The sequence below is a fragment of the Schistocerca piceifrons genome, chromosome 6, assembly GCF_021461385.2.
Source record: "Schistocerca piceifrons isolate TAMUIC-IGC-003096 chromosome 6, iqSchPice1.1, whole genome shotgun sequence".
NCBI classification, from domain to species: Eukaryota; Metazoa; Arthropoda; class Insecta; order Orthoptera; family Acrididae; genus Schistocerca; species Schistocerca piceifrons.
Genome location: NC_060143.1, coordinates 82,169,945 through 82,190,376, shown reverse-complemented (window position 1 = coordinate 82,190,376; position 20,432 = coordinate 82,169,945). Strand labels below are relative to the sequence as shown.

At 40.9% G+C, this 20,432-nt stretch overlaps 1 protein-coding gene across 1 annotated transcript in view; it reads left to right on the top strand.

Annotated features, from left to right (window-relative positions):
- LOC124802728 (SUMO-activating enzyme subunit 1) overlaps positions 1–19,142 on the top strand; it is a 54,699-nt gene extending 35,557 nt beyond the window's left edge. The window contains exon 6 of the mRNA XM_047263695.1: positions 18,857–19,142. Coding sequence (XP_047119651.1) covers positions 18,857–19,016 — 160 coding nt within the window. The 3' untranslated portion in view covers positions 19,017–19,142. The remainder of the gene's footprint in view (positions 1–18,856) is intronic.
- Positions 19,143–20,432: the final 1,290 nt, after the last annotated feature.

The window sequence follows — 20,432 nt, the reverse complement described above, 5'->3', positions numbered from 1 at the left end:
GTTTACTTAATACAGAGTATTCATATTTTTCCCCGGATTGATGACTATGGAATGTTATTCGAGATCTGTTCAAAAATTTCCAAAACTTTCACAATTTCACACCAATGGTATGTTGGAATGACATGTGGTTGGTATCCCTGCATACACCTGTGTGTAATGTGTATCTGCCAGAAGTTTCATTGTTGTATGTCTGTTAGTTATTGTTCAGTGCTGTATTGAGTAACATGTTGTTTTGTTCGGTTTGCGAATTTTGAGATGAGTGAGTTAGAGGAGCAACGCATCTGCATTAAATTTTGCATGAAACTCAAGAAAATCGTTACAGAGACACAACAAGTGAAACAGTGTTACAAATGGTTCACACGGTTTAAAAATCGCTGGATGCAAGCTAAAGATGACCCTCGTTCAGGACACCCTTCAACGTCTACAGACGATGCTCATGTCATGAATGTCAACGAAACTATGTGTGCCAATCTAAGACTGATTGTCCAAGATATTGCAGAAGAATGTAACATTTCAGTTGCATCACGTAATGAAATCCTGACACAGCCTGTTGGAGTGCATTGTGTCACCGCCAAGTTCATCTCACGGCTCATGAGTCAAGGCCACAAAGACCTTTGTCTCGCAATCTGTGAAGAGCTTTTGAATCACTCAAATGAGAATGAGATGTTCCTTAAGAGAATCATAATTGGTGATGAGATGTGGGTCTACAATTACGATGTTGAGACCGAGGTTGAATTTTCACAGTGGGTTGGGAAAGGTTATCCGAGACCAAAAGAAACTCGTCATGTCAAATCCATGCTGATAGTTTTCTTTGACCTTGAAGGATTAATTCATCATTAATTCGTACCACAGGAACAAACAATTTATTGATGGCATTATCGAGACGTGTTGTGGCGTGTGCAATGGAGTGTGAGAAGGAAACGGCCTGAAATGTGGCAAAATATTTCAGGCTCTTGTATGACAATAACGCACCAACACATTCATCCCTATTTTGTGCGAGATTATTGCACCAAAAAATGCAATGCTGTCTCATCCTCCATACTCTCCAAAACTGGCCCCTGTGATTCTAAAGTTGAAAACTCCATTAAATGGAAGAAGATTTGCAATGATAGACAAGAAAAAGAAAATTCTCAGATGGCACTTCACGCAGTCCAGTAAGAGGCCTACCAAGACTGCTTCCAGAAGTGGAAACTGTTTTGGGAGTGGTGTATCAGTTGTGGAGAGTATTTTGAAGGACCAGCAGACACTGTGAATTACAGATGGGCTGTGAGTGGGTGTTGATTAAATTAATGGGGGAAGTTGAAAACATTTGAACCTGAGTCTCCAGCTTACTGAGCAGAATCACTGACCATTGTGTCACCAAGACACAATTATCATCACAACTGCATGGACTACCCTAACACACCTGGTGTCAGACCCAAATTCTCAACTTACCAATGCACTACTACTGTACTGCCCCTTGGCCATTATTCTCATTACTTGTGGCTTTTCAGCGATTTTCTTAAAAGTTCGAGCTGGTGTGCATCCCCACTGAAGAGATCATTGGCTGTTTTCGCCTTTATTGTATATATGTGGTGTCTGTTCTTTCAGACAAAATGCTGCGAGTAATGAGGGCAAATAGCAGTACATTAGTAATGTGTGGATAAGTTGAGAATTTGATGGGAGGCTTGCTATGGTAGTCTATGCAGTTGCAAGGATCACTGTGGCCGGATGGTGCTGTCATCAGTGCATCTGTCTAGAAGTGTAAGACCCAGTTCAAATCCTGGTCCTGCACAAATTTTCAACTTTCCCCATTTATTTAATCAATGCACACTCATAGCCAATGTCCGTAATTTCTTTGTGTGTTATATTTTGTTAGTTGTTCAAATGCAGCTATCGTAATCTTGATGTGTTAAAGAAGGGGATCATATTGAACATCCTCGTCAGTGTTGACTTGAAGATAAATCTTATACTTGACTGGCAGATTTCTTAAGCGCTTGGTAAGACACAAACACAGTCGGTAAAATTAGGGAAAACTATAGTGGCAGCTGTAATAATAAGCAAAGAGTGTTTATTTTTGTAGTGCTTCCCTCATAACCTTCTAATCCATACACTTTTTCTAATTTCTTTCTGCCCTATTGAGTGGACTCAAAAACTATGAATATACTTCAAATTGCTAGGTAATCCTTTGGGCAGTTTTGTTGTGCGTCCTAGTGCAATGTTAAGCCAGATCTTTAGAATCTTTTTTAAAACAGTACAGCGTGTATACACCCTGGGGAATCTGGGAATTTTTTCACCCGGGGGAAATATGGGAAAACCCATGAATTTTTTTGAATTCTGGGAATTTTTCATTGTTTTACTTTTCAGTTAAATTTTTATAATTTTAGCTGATAAGAAATGATTCTTTAACAAAGAATTCTACTTCATCCCGTATACTGCAGCAATAAAACATAAACAAGAGAATAACACCAAAATAAAATTTTAGTTGCAAAGAAAATGGGTCATTTACAACAACAAAACACAGTGCACACAAATGTCAGCCGACAGCAAAATGTATCAAAGTCTTTAGGACGAAGACTGTGCAATACTTTGTAACAATTGACTGCTCTTGATAAGTCTGGCATCACAACTGTTTACATTTTTAACAAGTCAAAGGAAAATATTGTCAATGGTGATTTGAGAAGCATTATTTTCAAAGTCAATTTCCTTTTTCGCAAGATGAATTATGTTACTTGTGAGAATGTATGATCAGTTTTTTCAATTACAGGGCACTTAAGGCTCATTTAAAACTTAACACTTTGAGGACCAGCCATTTGCGCAATTATCTAAAATTTTACTGGCACATTTGTGTTTCATATACTGTAGACTGGCAATGGCAAGGAAAGCGTTTCTGAAGAAGAGAAATTTGTTAACATCGAGTGTAGATTTAAGTGTCATGAAGTCTTTTCTGAAAGTATTTGTATGGAGTTTAACCATGTATGGAAGTGAAACATGGACGATAAATAGTTTGGACAAGAAGAGAATAGAAGCTTTCGAAATGTGGTGCTACAGAAGAATGCTGAAGATTAGATGGGTAGATCACATTAACTAATGAGGAGGTATTGAACAGAATTGGGGAGAAGAGGAGTTTGTGGCTCAACTTGACTAGAAGAAGGGATCGACTGGTAGGACATGTTCTGAGGCATCAAGGGATCACCAATTTAGTAGAAGGGATCGACTGGTAGGACATGTTCTGAGGCATCAAGGGATCACCAATTTAGTATTGGAGGGCAGTGTGGAGGGTGACCAAGAGATGAATACACTAAGCAGATTCAGAAGGATGTAGGTTGCAGTAGGTACTGGGAGATGAAAAAGCTTCACAGGATAGAGTAGCATGGACTGAAGACCACAACAACAACAACAATACCTTTAAGGGAACACACACTAAAGAGTCCAAGCTTCAAGGTTAGTTTTCTATACTTATTTTAGTTTATTCACAGATTACAGATTATGCAGGAACAATAGCAAAAAGTATAATTAACCTTCAGACAAAAGTGCAATGTGAGTTCTTCAGCAATTTCGCACATAATTGGCTTTACTATGGGAAATTGGAAGTGCTCAATGGAACATTTATTTAGTCTGGTAACCCACTAAATGTTCAGTGGACAGCAGTGAAATTTATAATTGTGCTTGTCCAAGATATTCAGCTGCTACAACTTAGGCTGTGTTCTTAGGATCCTGCCTAACCAAGCCCTCAATATGAGAGAGAGAGAGAGAGAGAGAGAGAGAGAGAGAAAATTTGATAACCAGTATTGTATGTGAAAGCTTAGGTTTTTGTTGCAATTGTGCTGTCTGTTTATTAATTTAAGCCATTAACTGTTCCTATTTATGTACTTGCTTACTTATTTTACTTTCCATACCCGAGTAAGAAAATCTAAATACTCTTCTTCCAAAACTCTGCAGATTTAATGGCCTTATCATTGCACAAAAATAAATCTTCCCACTGTGCAAACAAACACCATTCATGGGCACATGAACAAATGTTCAGTCGTCAGTGTTCCTCCACATTCACTCTGGACATCTTCAGAATAGCCCAACTTAACCATGTTTACTTTACATTTTGCAACTCCTGTTATTAATTTATTCAGTGCTCTCCATGTACTATACTGTAGTTGGTGTCCTTGTCTAATTACCGTTTTGGCGTACGGGTTTGTATTTTGCAGTGTGTTTGACCATAGAGACAGGCAGCGTGCCTCAAATTGGCCTTCTAGAGGTACTGTCTTCCTTGACTTATTGTTTAGTGGATATGTGCCATGGGTCAATTTGCTGCTTTTGCTCTCTATTTCGCTGGCTGCTTTGGATCTGATATTTGTGTATTTGCACTATTTAAAAATGATGTTGCTATAAGCTGACTACATCACATCCTATGCCCTGAATATCTGCTGTCATTGGCTGGCGAGATTATGTGACATGAGCTGTGATCGGCTAATGAAAGCGTATCACTGTCTCGATTTCAGAGCTTCAGAAGCTACTGTACTATATTGTTTCTGTACATTGTTTTTTGCTGGGATTTATTTCCTTATGGTTGGTCAGTTTTTGTAGCTCTGAAAGAGGATATATTATCACTTAACACAGGTTTCTTATCTGCATATATGCCCTGCAGTGACAATAATAAAGGTGGAATTCAGGCTTTCAAAACCATGCCTAGAGAAAGCTGACTAGAGACATGGCAATCTTGGAAGTGATGTTAATTTAAAGTACAATTTGTTTACAAGTGATATGACATAATTTTTTGAAAGTATTTTCCCAAAAAAGACAGAGTTCAGATTAAGCAGTCACTAAAAAACTATGGCTCAGTAAAGGAACAAAAACATCCTGTCAAAGGCAGACAGAGCCACATGCAATACCAAAAAATTGAAGTAATTGTGATAAGATAAAATACTATACAACTTATTCTAAAATCCTGCCCGAAGTAACCAGGAAATTAAAAAATTTTTGCGATTAGCTCTGACAACAAAATAAAGACAATTTGGAATGTAACAGAGAGAGAAACAGAAGCTCTTCCCTCCAAAAGTGTCAGAAATACTATTCTTAACATTAACTGTATAATGAAAAGGAAAGTTGCTACTCACCATATAGCAGAGATGCTGAGTCGCAGATAGGCACTATCACTGTGGCTTAAGTTGCCTGAGACTGCAGACATGCGTGTGAGTTGCGTTTGTGTTTTCGCACGTGTGTGTGTGTGTGTGTGTGTGTGTGTGTGTGTGTGTGTGTGTCAATTGACGAAGGTCTTACTGGCCGAAAGCCTTATTTGCGACAGTCTTTTTGTTGTGCGTATCTGTGACTCAGCATCTCCGCTATATGAGGAATAGCAACTTCCCTTTTCATAATATTGTTATATTCCATCCTGGATATTCCATTTTTTATTCTTAACATTCACAATTTAAAAATAGTTAACAACAAGGAAATAGCCGAGACTCTTCACAAATATTTTGTAACTGTCGCAGCTCAAATAAATTGTAGTGATTCAGTAGGTGTTGCCACAAGTATATTGAAACATGGCTTTACCGTACCTTTCAGTCAGATAAGTGTAATCCCCATAACAATTAAAGAAATTTGAAAAATGCCGCTCATTCTTTGAAGAAAAAGAATTCTGCAGAAGTTGATAGTATCACCAGCAAGCCATTAAAAGTTTGCTGTAATGAAATGAGCCTGGTCTTAATCCTTAAATTCAATACATCCCTGCACCAAGGAGTGTTTTCAGAGACAATAAAATACTATCTTCTTATATCTCTTTTGAACAAACATTCAAATTTTCCTGAAAAAGTGTTACATAACAACATGTGGCGACTCCTAAAAACTTAAACATCAGTAAAAGTTACCAGTTGGCATATTCTGTGATCCAACCAAGGCATCTGATTGTATAGATCACCTGATAATGAGAGACAAAGCCCACCATTAACTACATCTATATTTTGCAAGTCACTTTGAAACACATGGCAGAGGGTACATAGCATTGTAAGATAAAGTGTTTTCCCTGTTCCAGTTGCATACGGATTGCTGGAAGAATGAGTGCCTAAATGCCTCTGTATGCACAGGGATTTGTGTGATCATTTCTTTGCAGTTCCCATGTTAGCGCTTAGTTAGGAGGCTTCCAAATATCTATAGATTCTTCACTTAACCTTGAAACAGTGTAAGCAAGCTTTTGAAGGGTAATTGGCATCTGAGAGTTAAACAAAGCTGTTCCCATTTTTGCCACCCTTCGTAGTATACATTAAATATTACATTAGTCTTACTTGGTGTGGGTCCCGCATACTTGAGCAGTATTGGAAGATGGAATGCAAAAGTGATTTATAAACAGTCTCTTTTGCAAACTAACAGACTTTTAGCAGTATCCTGACAATGAACTGAAACCTGCCACCTGCTGTACCCACAGCTGTGTGTATGTGATCATTCCATTTCATATTCCTAAAAAGTGTTCCACCCAGGTATTTGTATGAATTGCCTGATTCCAGTTCTGCTCACTTTTCTGCATTCTGAGAACAGCACAATTTTATATTTCTGAACATTTAAAACACTTTGCCAGTCCTTTGAAATTTTTTCAAGGTCTGTCTGAATTTTTGTGCTGCTTTTTTCACACAGTACTTTGTTATAAATATCTGCATCATCTGCAAAAATTGTGAGGTTACAATTGTCTTTCAGGCCATTAAGGATACAAAGTACTTATAAATGGTGGAAAAATCAAAATGTTTTATGACTTTATTAAATTCTGCAGTCTTTCCTGATTACATTGATATATACATTATAGAGTACCAAATTTTAAAGTCACGGTCGTGTGTGCCGCCACGCCCCCTTTATTTCTGTTACAGAAACCAGTATTATTTCGAAAAGAACTGTGAACTTTCTGTTTCCAGCAATTATATGTATGATACGCTGTGTATGTTGGTAACAGTGCAGGTTTCTAGTGTATGTAAATGGTTATCTTTGCTAGTATTTACTTTTGTTATGCTGAAGTAGTTTGTTCACGTGTTACTGAATGTTTGCTACCCAAGTGCTACATATATTTGTGGAAGTACATATTCTTTAGTGTGCAATAAATACAAACTATGCCACACATTAAGAAATTCAATAAAAGGAAATTCCGTGGTAACCAGTTCACAAACAAAGTAAGCCATGCTGTTGAAAGTAACCTATGTATCAGTTCTTCAGGAAAGAAACTCCCACATACCACACCTCCTGGTGATTATAATTTTGTGTTAACAATGACGCTGTTTGTGGATTTGTTGTTATTGAAGTGGGCATCTTATCTGCTTTGATAAAGGAAGTGGCAAAATGTAAACAATGTGATGGTGTAGGTTCAAATGGCTCTGAACACTGTGGGACTTAACATCTGAGGTCCTCAGTCCCCTAGAACTTAGAACTACTTAAACCTAACTAACCTAAGGACATCACACACATCCATGCCCGAGGCAGGATTCGAACCTGCGACCGTAGCGGTCGCGCGGTTCCAGACTGAAGCGCCTAGAACCACTCGGTCACACCGGCCGACTGATGGTGTAGGCTGTCCGGAAATAACTGAACAACAAAGTAGCAGGAAGGTTTTAGTGTCAAAATTAGTTCTGTGTAGATCCTGCAATAAATCTACCTCAAAAATGACTTCGAACATTGTGCACAAGTCATATGATGTGAATTTGAAATTAATGTATGCAATGCCTGCAATAGGAAAACGCTGTTCAAATGTTTTGTAGTTTGATGGACTTTCCTCCTCCTCCCAGTAGGTTCACCAAGTAAATAAAAATACTTTTAGGTGCCTTGACGGTTGTGCCTAAAGCATCTATGAAACATGGCAGCATTGAGGACATCGTTCCTTGAATGGTGTTGCAAGTGCTACTTCTCTGGAGAATGGAAAAGTTGTTGATATTGAGTGCTTATCTAAGTACTGCCACACCTGCCATGATAACACTGCAGGACATATTAAACAACAGTGTTCTAAGAATTATGATGGTTACTGTGGAGGTATGTAGTGTGATGGAGCTCTATAAATATTTCAGAGGTTGGTGCCCATTTATAAAGTTCGATAGACAAAGTACCTAGGCGATGAAGACTCTAATGCTTTCAGTAAAATTAATGAGTTCTATTTTTATGGTGATACCTTGGTAACAAAACTGGAGTGCTGTGGACATGTGCAAAAGAGGATTGGTGCTAGATTGAGGAAGGTACAAAGAGAAATGAAAGGAAAATCACTGTCAGATGGAAAATCTCTGTCTGACCAAGGCAGATTGACAGAAATTGAAATAGACCTCCTCCATTGTTATTTTGGACTGGCCATTAGATGACCTGCACCTCTGAAAGATGTTACAGCAATGAGGAAAGCTGTATGGGCCACCTACTTTCATAATTGTCCACAGATGACCACCCTGGTCATGGACTTTGCCCTAAAGGAGCAGATTCTTGGCATTGTTACCAAAAAGCAAAAGAAAGTGGTCAAATATACCATCACAAGCATTCTCTTTCTGAACCTGTTATGAATGAAATAAAACAAGCTTTTAGAGATCCGAGTGGCCCTATTTTGCTTAGTAAATGTCTTCATGGGGGCACACAGAATACGAATGAAAGTTTTGACCACTGCATATGGGAAAGATTACCCAAGAATGTTTTTGTAGGACTGAATACATTAAAAGTTGGTGTACTAGATGCAGTGATATGCTTCAGTGATGGAAAGATAGGAAAGTTGGAAGTCCTGAGAAATTTAGGCATAAAATGTGACTCTAATATGGAAGATCAATTGCTTGCGTGTGACAGACAATGGGTGCATGAAGCTGAAATATTCGCTATTCGAGTTACCAAAGAGGCAAGAAGTGCTAGAAGGTGTGCCAAAAGGAAGATGAAGAAATGCTGCAGGATGAAGACTATGCTTCAGGAATATTCTGAGGCACTGTTTAATTGGACTCATATCTTCATTCACAATTTCCCACAAGTTGTATTTTTCAGAATTCAGGTAGAAACATTTCCTAAAGTTTATAAAGCATTGTGTTGTGACAGTGCCACGACATTTAACAGTGCCGCCACGACAGTACGCGCAAATGGCGATAGAGGCGCTCCGCAACTCGGCTGAGCGCGGGAGCGCCAACTAGCTACGAACGGCGCCGGCCGCATGTCACGGCACGGCAGTCGAATGAGAGATACTGAGTTGTTATCATGTAACCAGCTATTGTTCATAAGTGAGTGTGTTTGAATATCCACGCAATTATTGGTGATTAAAGGTTATAACACTTTTTGGCGATGAGGATGGGATATTTTCACTGCGTTGTGGATTTGTGTGTTCGTGACGGGGCAGACATGGAACAGCTTATGCAAACGCTCATTGAACAACAAACGCAGCTGACGGCTGCTATTCAGGCGTTGTCGACGTCGCTTACTCATCGTCTGTCTTCCTCTTCTCCGCCTCCATTCCCTCCTTACGACGAGGCTGCTGAAGACTGGGAGGATTATGAGAAGCGTTTGCGGCAACTCTTCTTGGCTTTCGGCATTGTCGACGCTCCTATGTGTAAGTCGTTATTTCTATCTTGGATTTCCCCACGGATCTATCAGCTGCTATCTCAGTTAGCCCCTCTGCGGGAACCTGCCTCTCTGTCCTTCCAAGAAATGTGTGACTTATTGTCTAACTATTACCACAAAAACACCCACGTCGTTGCCACCCGCGTGGTGTTCTACAGGTGTCGTAAACAGCCCCATCAATCTTACCGGGCTTGGCCGGCGGAACTACACAGTCTGAGTAGGAAATGTCAGTTTGTCACGGACACTCATCATGAGTCTTATGCTGATTCAATGGTTAGGGATGCTATTCTACGGCTTGCTCCTGATAAAGAAGTTCGGCAACGTGCCCTACAACTGCCAAACCCGTCGTTGTTGGAAGTTCTAAGCATCGCTCAATCCTTTGAAGTGTCTCACGCTGCTGGCGCGCAAATAGACACGTGGTGTGATGTAGGCACTGTACAGTCAACTTTCGACACGGACAATTTGCCTGTTTCACAGGAGAACGAAGATGTGGCGGCGGTTCACTCGCATAAACAACGTCGCATTGGGCCGCAACACTCGCAGCGAAAACAGCAACCACAGAAGCAGGTTCGTTCCGCACTTCCTTCTTGTCCACGTTGTTTTGTACAGCATGACAGGGCCGCGTGTCCAAAACATTGGGCCACGTGTAATTCATGTAGGAAAAAAGGCCACATTGCTTCTGTGTGTCAGTCCCCTAAAGTTCCTGTCGACGAGGACGAGGCATCGGACATGGATGTTAACTGTGTGCTTTCTCAAACAAATAAGTTGTTTGTTACTGTTCGTGTTGTGGATAAAGACATTCGCATGCAAGTGGACACTGGCTCTGCAGTAACTCTCATTAATTCTCGCACGTATTTGGAATTGGGCTCCCCTCCCTTGTCTCCAGTTACGTGAAATCTGAGAACTTATAATAAACAGCAAATTCCTATCATTGGCCAGTTTGATGCTTCCACTGCCTACAAGTCTGTTGTTAGGCCCCTCACGTTTTATGTGGTGAATCATGCGGGCACTGAAAACCTGTTCGGTTATGATGCTTTCCAGTTGTTCGGGTTCTCCATTGATGATGATGTGCACATCATATCTGAGGATATTCCGTATCAACAGCTGGATGGATTGTGTTCTGAATTTTCGTCCGTGTTCTCTGCTGGTCTGGGTCATGCCAAGGATTTTGAAGTCCACATTACTCTTAAACCTACAGCTCTCCCTAAGTTTTTCCAGGCACGCCCTATTCCGGTGGCGTTGCGTGCACCTGTCAAGGCTGAGATAGACAGGTTCAAGGCTGAGATAGACAGGTTAACAGCTTCAGGGATTCTCCTTCCTGTTACCTCCAACGAATTGGCATCGCCACTCATGGTGGTTTCTAAACCAAACGGGAGTCTGCGATTGTGTGGTGATTTTAAAGCCACTGTCAATGCTCAGAGCCTCATTGACACTTATCCTCTTCCCCGTCCTGAGGAGTTATTTACCAAGCTCGCTGGGGCCCAGTTCTTTTCCAAACTTGACTTATCGGAGGCGTACTATCAGTTGCCGTTGGATGCTTCTTCCAAGGAATTTCTCGTTATCAACACTCCTTGTGGGTTGTATCAGTACCAGCGGTTACTATTTGGCGTCGCTAGCGCGCCGGCCATTTTTCAGCGGTTTTTGGAACAGCTCATGGCTTCCGTTCCCGGCTGCATAAACTATCTGGATGACTTTGTTGTCACGGAGGCCTCCACTGAGGAGCACCTTCGCAATTTGCGTTCACTGTTTCAGGTTTTGCATCTGGGTTGAGGTGCAATCTGGACAAGTCACAGTTCTTCCAACCCTCCATTGTGTATCTTGGTTTCCACTTGTCCCGTGAGGGTATACGTCCTCTACGTCAGCACGTTGCGGCCATTAACGCTCTACCCCGACCGTCTACGGTCAAAGAACTCCAGGCGTTTCTAGGCAAGATTGCTTATTATCACAAATTCATTCCATCCGCGGCGGCGGTAGCTCATCCTCTGCATTAACTGTTACGCAAAAACGTTCCTTTCTGTTGGTCGAACGAGTGTGAGCAGGCTTTTGTCCGCCTGAAGGCTCATTTGCAGTCGGCGCCTTGTCTTGCCACATTCCGTCCGGGTCAGCACTTGGTTCTGGCGACTGACGCGTCACAGTATGGCCTAGGGGCTGTTCTCGCCCATCGGTATGAGGATGGGTCGGAACGACCGTTCGCCTATGCTTCCAAGACCCTCAACGATGCGCAGCAGCGTTACTCTCAAATCTAAAAGAGGCGCTCGCTATCATTTATGCTCTAAAAAAGTTCAGCGTTTTTTTGTATGGTTCTAAGTTTCACCTCATCACCGACCACAAGCCGCTGGTCTCTCTGTTCAGCCCATCGGCGTCGCTGCCGGATAAGGCAGCTCACCGCCTGCAACGTTGGGCCTTATACTTGTCTTGTTTTCACTATGAGATTCACTGTCGCCCAGCACGCCAATGCTGACGCATTGTCGCGATTGCCGATGGGCCCTGACCCGGTTTTCGATCGTGATGAACTACTCTGTTTCCACATTGATGAGGAAGAACGTCGTGCGGTCGAGGGTTTTCCACTTATAGGTTCGCAGGTTGCGTCGGCTACTGCGCGGGACCCGGTCCTGCGTCAGGTCATCGGTTTTATTCAACGAAGTTGGCCGGACAGAACCAAGGGCCGGGCATCGGATCCCCTTCACAACTACCATGCCTTGCGCCTTCGTCTGTCTGTTCGTGATGGTGTTGTTCTTCTGGCCACGGATGGCGCATCTCCACGGGTCGTGGTGCCAGCCTCTCTTCGCAAAGATGTTCTGAAACTGTTGCATGAAGGCCATTGGGGTATTTCTCGGACTAAGTCCCTGGCCCGCAGACACGTTTATTGGCCCGGTATTGATTCGGACATCGCCCACATGGTTGCTGCGTGTGGTTAGTGTGCTCAACAACTGGCTGCACCTCGTACTATGCCCTCTCCGTGGCCTGATCCGGCGCAGCCATGGGAACGGGTGCACGCTGACTTTGCCGGCCCCTTCCTCGGTACTTATTGGCTACTGTTGATTGACGCCTTCTCGAAGTTTCCGTTTGTTGTTCGATGTCCATCGCTCACCACTGCGGCGATGACGCTGGCTTTGTCCAAAATCTTTGCGCTAGAAGGTCTTCCATCCACGATCGTCGCGGACAATGGCCCTCAGTTCTCTTCGCAGGCCTTCCATCCGCAGTCGAATGGGGAGGTCGAGCGCCTTGTCCGCACTTTCAAAAGCCAGATGAAAAAATTCCTTAGTGATTTTTCCACAGATGACGCTCTGCTGCAATTTCTGAGTTCTTGTCGCTTCACGCCTCTGGGTGATCGCAGCCCTGCTGAACTCTTGCATGGCCGCCAACCGCGCACTCTACTGCACCTGCTTCACCCTGTCAGGCCTTGTGCTGTATCCCCTAGTGTGGGAAAATACTCGGTGGGCGCCGACGTGTGGGCACGAGGGTATGGATCTCGCCCTAAATGGATTCCAGGGGTGGTCAAGGCTGTTCGCAGCCGCCGGCTTTGTGAAATACGTACGGACGATGGCATGGTTGTTCGCCATTACGACCAGATGCGCCCACGAGTGGTGGCCACGCCGGTTCCACCGCCCCTTCCTTCACCTCCACCAGCCCGAGAAGCCAGTCCTGTCCCTGCTGCCGATCTACCGTACGTGTTGATGCAGCCGACGTTGCTACCTCTTTCGAGTACGCCGGAACCAGCCCCAGTCGCGACGCCGCCTTCTCCGGGACCCATGTCGCTGGAGCACACCCCCAGGTCCATGACACCTATGGATGCTGCTCCGGAGTTTTCACCCATCATCTCGTCCAGGAGGCACGTTCCACGCACGAGCTTCCGTCCTGGACATTTTCAACCATACTCTTGTGTCTCTCCGCGGGATCTTCTCGGGGCCTCACAAGAGGCCATGGATGTCTCCGCATTGTCCATGTCTCCAAGGAAGTGAGTGTTTTTTTTTTTCTCCTTCAAGGGGGGGAAAAGTGTTGTGACAGTGCCACGACATTTAACAGTGCCACCACGACAGTATGCGCAAACGGCGATAGAGGCGCTCCGCAACTCGGCTGAGCGCGGGATCACCACCTAGCTACGAATGGCGCCGGCCGCATGTCACGGCACGGCAGTCGAATGAGAGATACTGAGTTGTTATCATGTAACCAGCTATTGTTCATAATTGAGTGTGTTTAAATATCCACGCAATTTTGGTGATTAAAGGTTATAACACATTGCTCTAATTTTTTTCTGTAACTTGCAATTGTCCATGCTTATGTAGTAGGCCTAAGCTTTATTGTAGAATCAACTAAATTATAGAAGAAATAAAATTTTTACTAGGAAAAAAATTATTAAAATTAAAATGTAAGGTGATATTTTTATCCTTGAAATATACATAATAGGTGGAATTAAATAGGTCTAATACCTCAGCCATCATGTCATGCATATCTGGTAAAAATTTGGTCTCTTTCAAATGTATAACATTGGATTAAATGGTACCGTAATTTGAGGAAGCGTTTTGGAAAAAAAAATGCATCAATTTCTTTGTAATTTTTTTAATAATCCTAATCAGGTTTAAAAATATTCAAAATACTTCTAATATGTTTAGAAAGTGTGCTGCATTACCTGATATCAACAAAAAAATCTGTAAGACATATACATTATAAACAGTGCCTGAAAGAAATAGGTGTTGATTTGTACATAATATTGAGCCAGAAAAGTACCCTGTATCCTTAATAGACAGTGTAAACAATAAGGGCCCCAACACACTTCCCGGAAGACACTTGAATATACTTTTACATCAGTAGACGACCCTCCATCCAAGATAACATGCTGTATTCTGCCTACCTTAATATCCTCAATCCGGTCACAAATTTTGCTAGATATGCCATATAATCCAATTTTTGAGAATAAACTTTGGTGTGGCACCAAGTTAAATGCTTTCTGAAAGTCAAGAAATACTGTGTCCACCTGATTACCTTCATCCATGGCTTTCAGAAAGACATGTGATAAAAACACAACTTGGGGGTTCATATGATCAATGATTAATGCTTTGAAGATTGGCCACTTAGAATAATGTTGGGTCTAAAACTCTGGTCATTTATGCCATTATTTAAAATGTTACTGGCACATTTGTAATTGATATACCTGCAAGGGTAACAAATACTAAAAAAAGACCAAACTTCAAGATTTATTTTTCATATTTAGTTTATTGACAGATCATAATTTTTAAAATAATACTGACAGAAACTATAATTTTCCTTGCAAAAAGAAAGTGTGAGCTGAGTTACTGAGCAATGTCTATCTCTTGAGCTTCAGAATTCTTGCTCATGCAACAAACCTGGTGTATTTGTAGCAGAAATACAATAAATTGTGAAATCTAGCAAGCACACATACGAAATTATGTGAGTGCGAACAAATGGCACAGCTAGTCACAATAGCAGCTGTTATGTTTGCTACTGTTTCTTTCAAAATAATTCTGGAAATTGTCAACAGAAGGCAGCACCTGTCAAGGGACAGGTAGTGAGATGTCAATATGTTGTTGTTGTTGGTGGTGGTGGTGGTGGTGGTGGTGGTGGTGGTGTACGAAATGAGTCCAGTTTTTGAGCAGTAGGTGGCTCACATGTGAAGAAAATTGTGGCCTGAGATATATTCGGGCACAGTCTTTTTAACACAGCATTGTGGCCTGAGCTATACTTGGGCTTGGTCTCCAGACTGTTCAGGATGTGTGCTGGTTGGCATGGAAGCAATAATTCTGTTTGACATACCCCAGAGATTGGGCGTAGTTTTGTGGCTCATAGCTGCTGCCCTTCTTGTAGAATGTTGTGGCCTGTGCTTTCTTTCAATTACTGGGTAGAGATTTGTGTTCAAAAGTATCTGCAGTTAAAATGAAAGCTACTCAGCTGCAAAATCTATATAGAAACTGACAGGGATTCCATCAGGTCCTGGAGTCTTGTTAAATTTTAATGATTTTAGATGTTTCTCAACCCCAGTTCATGTTTCAGTGCTATGAGAATCTTGGGCAGTACTTCTCTATCTTCCTTAGTACAGGAACATTTGAAAATGGAGTTAAGTATTTCTGCTTTTGCTTTGCCACCCTCAGTTTCAGGTCCTATAGCATCCTTGAGTATACAGATGCTAACTTTGGAGCCACTGACAGCCTTAGCGTATGATCAGAATTTCTTTGGGTTTTTTGAGTGAACTTCTGATACGATTCTGCTGCATTAGTAACTGGAGGGTTCTCGCATTGCCTTCTTGACAGCCAAATGTACATCATTCAGCATCTTCTGTTTATTGTCCTAAGCTTTGTGTTCAGGGTGTATATGGCCCGGGAATTTTTCATTGTTTTAGCTTTCAGTTAAATTTTTGTAATTTTGACTGGTAAGAATAGATGCTCTAGCAAAGAATATTACTGTACCCGCTACTGGAGAATGATACTGCAGCAATAAAATATAAACGAGAGGAAAAAAATAAAACTTTTGCAGCAAAGGAAATGCGCCATTTACAGCAACAAAACACCATGCACACACAAGCGTCTGCAAACAGCAAAAATATGTGAAAGGTCTTAGGGCGAAGACTATGTAATACTTCGTAACAGTAAACTGTTTTCTGTGAGTGTGACGTCACAACTGTTTACATTAGGTTAGTTTGACCAGTTGCCAGCGGGCTCATGCGCATGCGAAGTTGACTCGCATATGAGCAGTACCTTCTCCCGCTTCCCCCTACTTGAAGTTTGGCTGTTAGCTGTCAGCAGTAGCAGCAAGCAGCCGGATGCTAACGAGAAAAAAACGCACACCCTAGCTGCTAGATTCGCGCATGTACAGAGTTGTCCGAGTTGTAGTGGGGACCCGTGTTTTTGTTATGTGATTTTCCTGTTTCCTCTTTGTTTACAGTTCCCTCGTTAAATGAAAACAAAACAGATTTCTGTGGCTGGGAGCTATCAAGTCAATTAAAACTCATTCACATAATTACAGAGGGCAAAAATATATTTTTAGTTTCAGTTTTTTGATTTTATTTTATTTCCAAGTTATTAACAATCAAGCATTAATCGCCTTGCAGAACAATGAAGTTATTTTGTCAGTTTGCTAAAGAAATTTGGCTTTATTAATCTTTCCGCTGAGGCAATTGATTTATTTGAAACGAAGTGTTTCTTTCCACAGTATTGGCTAGTTCCAACTTTTCGCTAAATTTCAAGTGCATGTTTTCATCTTCTGCCATGTATGAAATTATGCCATAATAAAGAACCAAATGTGAGGTAGTACAGTATTTTTACTCCAAGAAAATTTACACCCAGAAAACCACACTGAAAAACTTAATATCAGATGGGACCTACTTCATTGTGAATCTTGAAAAAACCAATGTGCACTTCAAGCCGAATTATGCATTTTAGTATGGCTTACGAAATTCTTGTGCTCTTGGAGTATCCTCTGATGTCCTGTTTCTTTTATGGCATAATGCATGTGGGCTTCCTACACCACTGCAGCTGCATGTGCACAGTAATGCCTGTTTTCTGGCACTCTCTGCCAAATGCTAAATCGAACCTATTTCTAACAGTCTCAGGATAGTATTGCAAACAGTGGTTTATGAAGCTTTACTTTCAAAGTAAATTTCTTTTTATGCAAGATGAATTATGTTACGTGTGAAAAAGTGGGATGAATTTCTTAAATCACAGACCGTTGAAAACTGAACACTGAGGACCAGCCATTTACAAGAATTTCGAACCCAGAAGACCAGAAATTTATGTCATCATTTTAAATTTAGTGGCACATTTGTGTGATATATCATAAAGTACAACACACGCAAAGAAAGATCAGTATTACATGTGAAAGCTTAGCTTCTCTTGTAGCTTATTAATCTTCGAGACCAGTATTATATGTGAAAGCTTAGCTTTTCTTGTAGCTATACTACGTATATTAATGTAAACCATTAACTTTTCCCTCTTTGTGTGTTCATGTTACGCGAGAGTGATCTTCCTATTGCCTGACTATAACATGTGTCCTATGCTCTGAATACCTGCTGCCATCGGCTGGTGAGATCATGTGGCATGAGATACAACTGGCTTACAAAAGGACATCGCAATCTCAACTTCAACACTCTGGAAGCTAACGTATTGTGTTTGGTGCAATTCAAATTTATACTTTCGTAATACGAAAATGTGCAGCGTGTATGTTGCTGCACATCAAAGGTCTTTCTAAAACTTCTCGCCTTGAATCTCTCTTTGAGAGAGGACATGACTGCTTCTGAATCTAGCTAATTGAATCTAGTTCATTTATTTTTCCTTTGTGCTTTAGTAATCATTGTTGCTACAACTGCCCCATGGTCATTGATGCCATTTGCAATATGGGCATCCTCATAGAGGGTCAGATCTATTTGTTTCGATTATATTCTGTATATTTTTGCCATTTGCAATATGGGCATGCTCAAAGAGGGTCAGATCTATTTGTTGCTGTTATATCCCATATATTTCCATCATGAGTGGGCTTCCAAACTATCTTTACAAGGTAGTTTTCAGAGAAGGTACTTAGTAATGTTTGGAAGAATTTCTCTCATGCCCACCACTGTACTTAACACACTCGATTGTTGGATGATTGAAGTATCCTCTATTAATGGCTGTATGATTGGTGAACATATGTATTAGTGAATTGATTGATTCTCTGAAGTTTGTTACATCTAGGGATTGGTTAGGTGGTTAATAGAACAACTCAATTATAAGTTTATGTCCATCCTTGATACTGAGTCTCTACTGAACATATGTGCCATAACTGACTTTGCCTCAGTAGTGAGATCTCAGCATTGTGGGAGTTATTTTCCCAGTAGTAAGAGAAGTTATGAAGGCATGAACACAATGCTTTCTGAGAAGAAAGAAAATACATGCTATAGCAGTTATCTCTCCAAGTACATGACAACACTGAAGCACACACCACCTGTATACATTGTTTCTGCCTCTGATGTTCCCTAGACTGATGGCTTTCAGGGAACATCAAAGCTCGCAATTATTCAGGTAATATCTGTTGTCTTTTTTTGTGTCCCACACGTAAGTGTCAATGCTACAAGTCCAGAGTCTGGAACTCAAGTGTCTGTCAATCCTACTGTAGTTTCTCTCAGTTTTTGCTTCTTACCATTGGCAAAGATTTATAAATGTCAAATGTTTATTTGAATCATCCACTGCACATCTTGTTTCGACTGCATGTAAATAATATTTATCTGCTTTGTGTAAAGTTAGAAGAATGAAAACTGTATTTCTATGTCAATTTTATTTGCTCCTGATCTTAGTTTGCAACTCCATTTGAATATTGTACAACTATGACTCACATACGTATTGTGTTTATTTTCCAGATGCCTGTTCTCACAAGTGAGCCCTGTGTGTGCAATTGTAGGTGGTGTTATGGCTCAAGAAGTTATAAAGACAGTTTCTCAAAAAGAACAACCACATAACAACATGTTCTTTTTCAATCCATTAAACAATCTTGGATATGTTGCTTGTCTTGGCAACTGACTTTAGTTCATAATTCTTGTGTTTTGTGTACTTCGCATCAACTGTTTCAGTGTTGTATGTAATTCAGTGACCATTGTAAAATTTTTCATAAATTAATTTAATATATGTTTTTCATTTCTTTGGTAAGGTGGTTTCTTTCGCCATATTATTTCAAGTTTTTCCTACTGCTCAATAAAAGCACACATGCTGTAAGGTATATCAAATTCTAAGTGTAACATTACAGTCCTAAGATGCACATTTGATGCTACAAATCCCTACCACCTTTGTTAATAGCAAAAGCCAGAAACTCTGTTTTGAACAGAAACATCACCAAACAACAAGTGTGACCAAACTAAGCTGATACTTGTCGCACTTGAAGTGCTTACATTGGTAGGTCAAGCGAAGGCACACAAGATTGCTCAGGTTGTTGCTTATCTCCTCAGTTAATTGAGACTGACATACACAAAATCATTGCCTTTGTGAGAGGTGGGAGTGAATAAGAGGCGCAATAGTTGAGGGACAGTATTATAAATCGCACCAGTAACAGTTGTCACTCATGTTTGCTTTTGGTATTAATAATTACAGGCATGATGAAGGACTTAAGGAAATGGAGTTCCGAAGCTATAACAGTGAAAGTCAACTATTATGCCATAGCCTTGTAACTCGAAGATTGATTTGTTTCATTTTTAACTTTTTCTTGTCAACAATCTTGTTAAATTTATGTTCAATCTCTTCCCCATACATGATTCAATAGTATTTATAGCAGGGTGGCAACTCAGATGGCATTGGAATTCTCAGTGAAAATGGGTTTACTGGCTAAGTCAGAATTGTGAGAAACTCGAGGAGGAGTGGAACTGTTCATTGACAGAGAAAATATTCTTAGTTATTTCATTACAAATTGCTGAGAGATTCTGCTGCGGAAACGAATTGGTTCTCTGATGTGAAGTGTGTCCAATGTGAAAAGTGATGTATCATTGCTAACAAAAGTTTATTGACATTACTCCCCAGTGACAACAATTGAAGCATGTTCCTGCAGGGTTTGTTCGTATACTTGAGGTTACTACAAAGTGACCTTCTAGAGCACAAAATGGTGTTGGATGATGGTAATGATGGAATTTTCAGGAGTGGCAAGTGGTTAGAACTGACAGAATATTGATGGAATTGTAAATAAGTGGATGGTTTTCACTGTTTTGGCATCTAGTTAATTATTTAGCCACAAAACTGCTCCATCAGTATGCTCTGATATGCCCTTGGGTTTTCCTACTCGTTTCTGTAGTGTGATTAATTTGTCAGCCAGCATGAAAAAGTCCTAGCACATAATTAGGAGTGTGACTTTAACATTGATGTGGCAGTTGTACAAATGCCTGCCCCTAGAATATATTTTATTTTGAAAATTGCATTTGGCACTTCATATGCTTCTGCCTGAAAAAAAAAGTG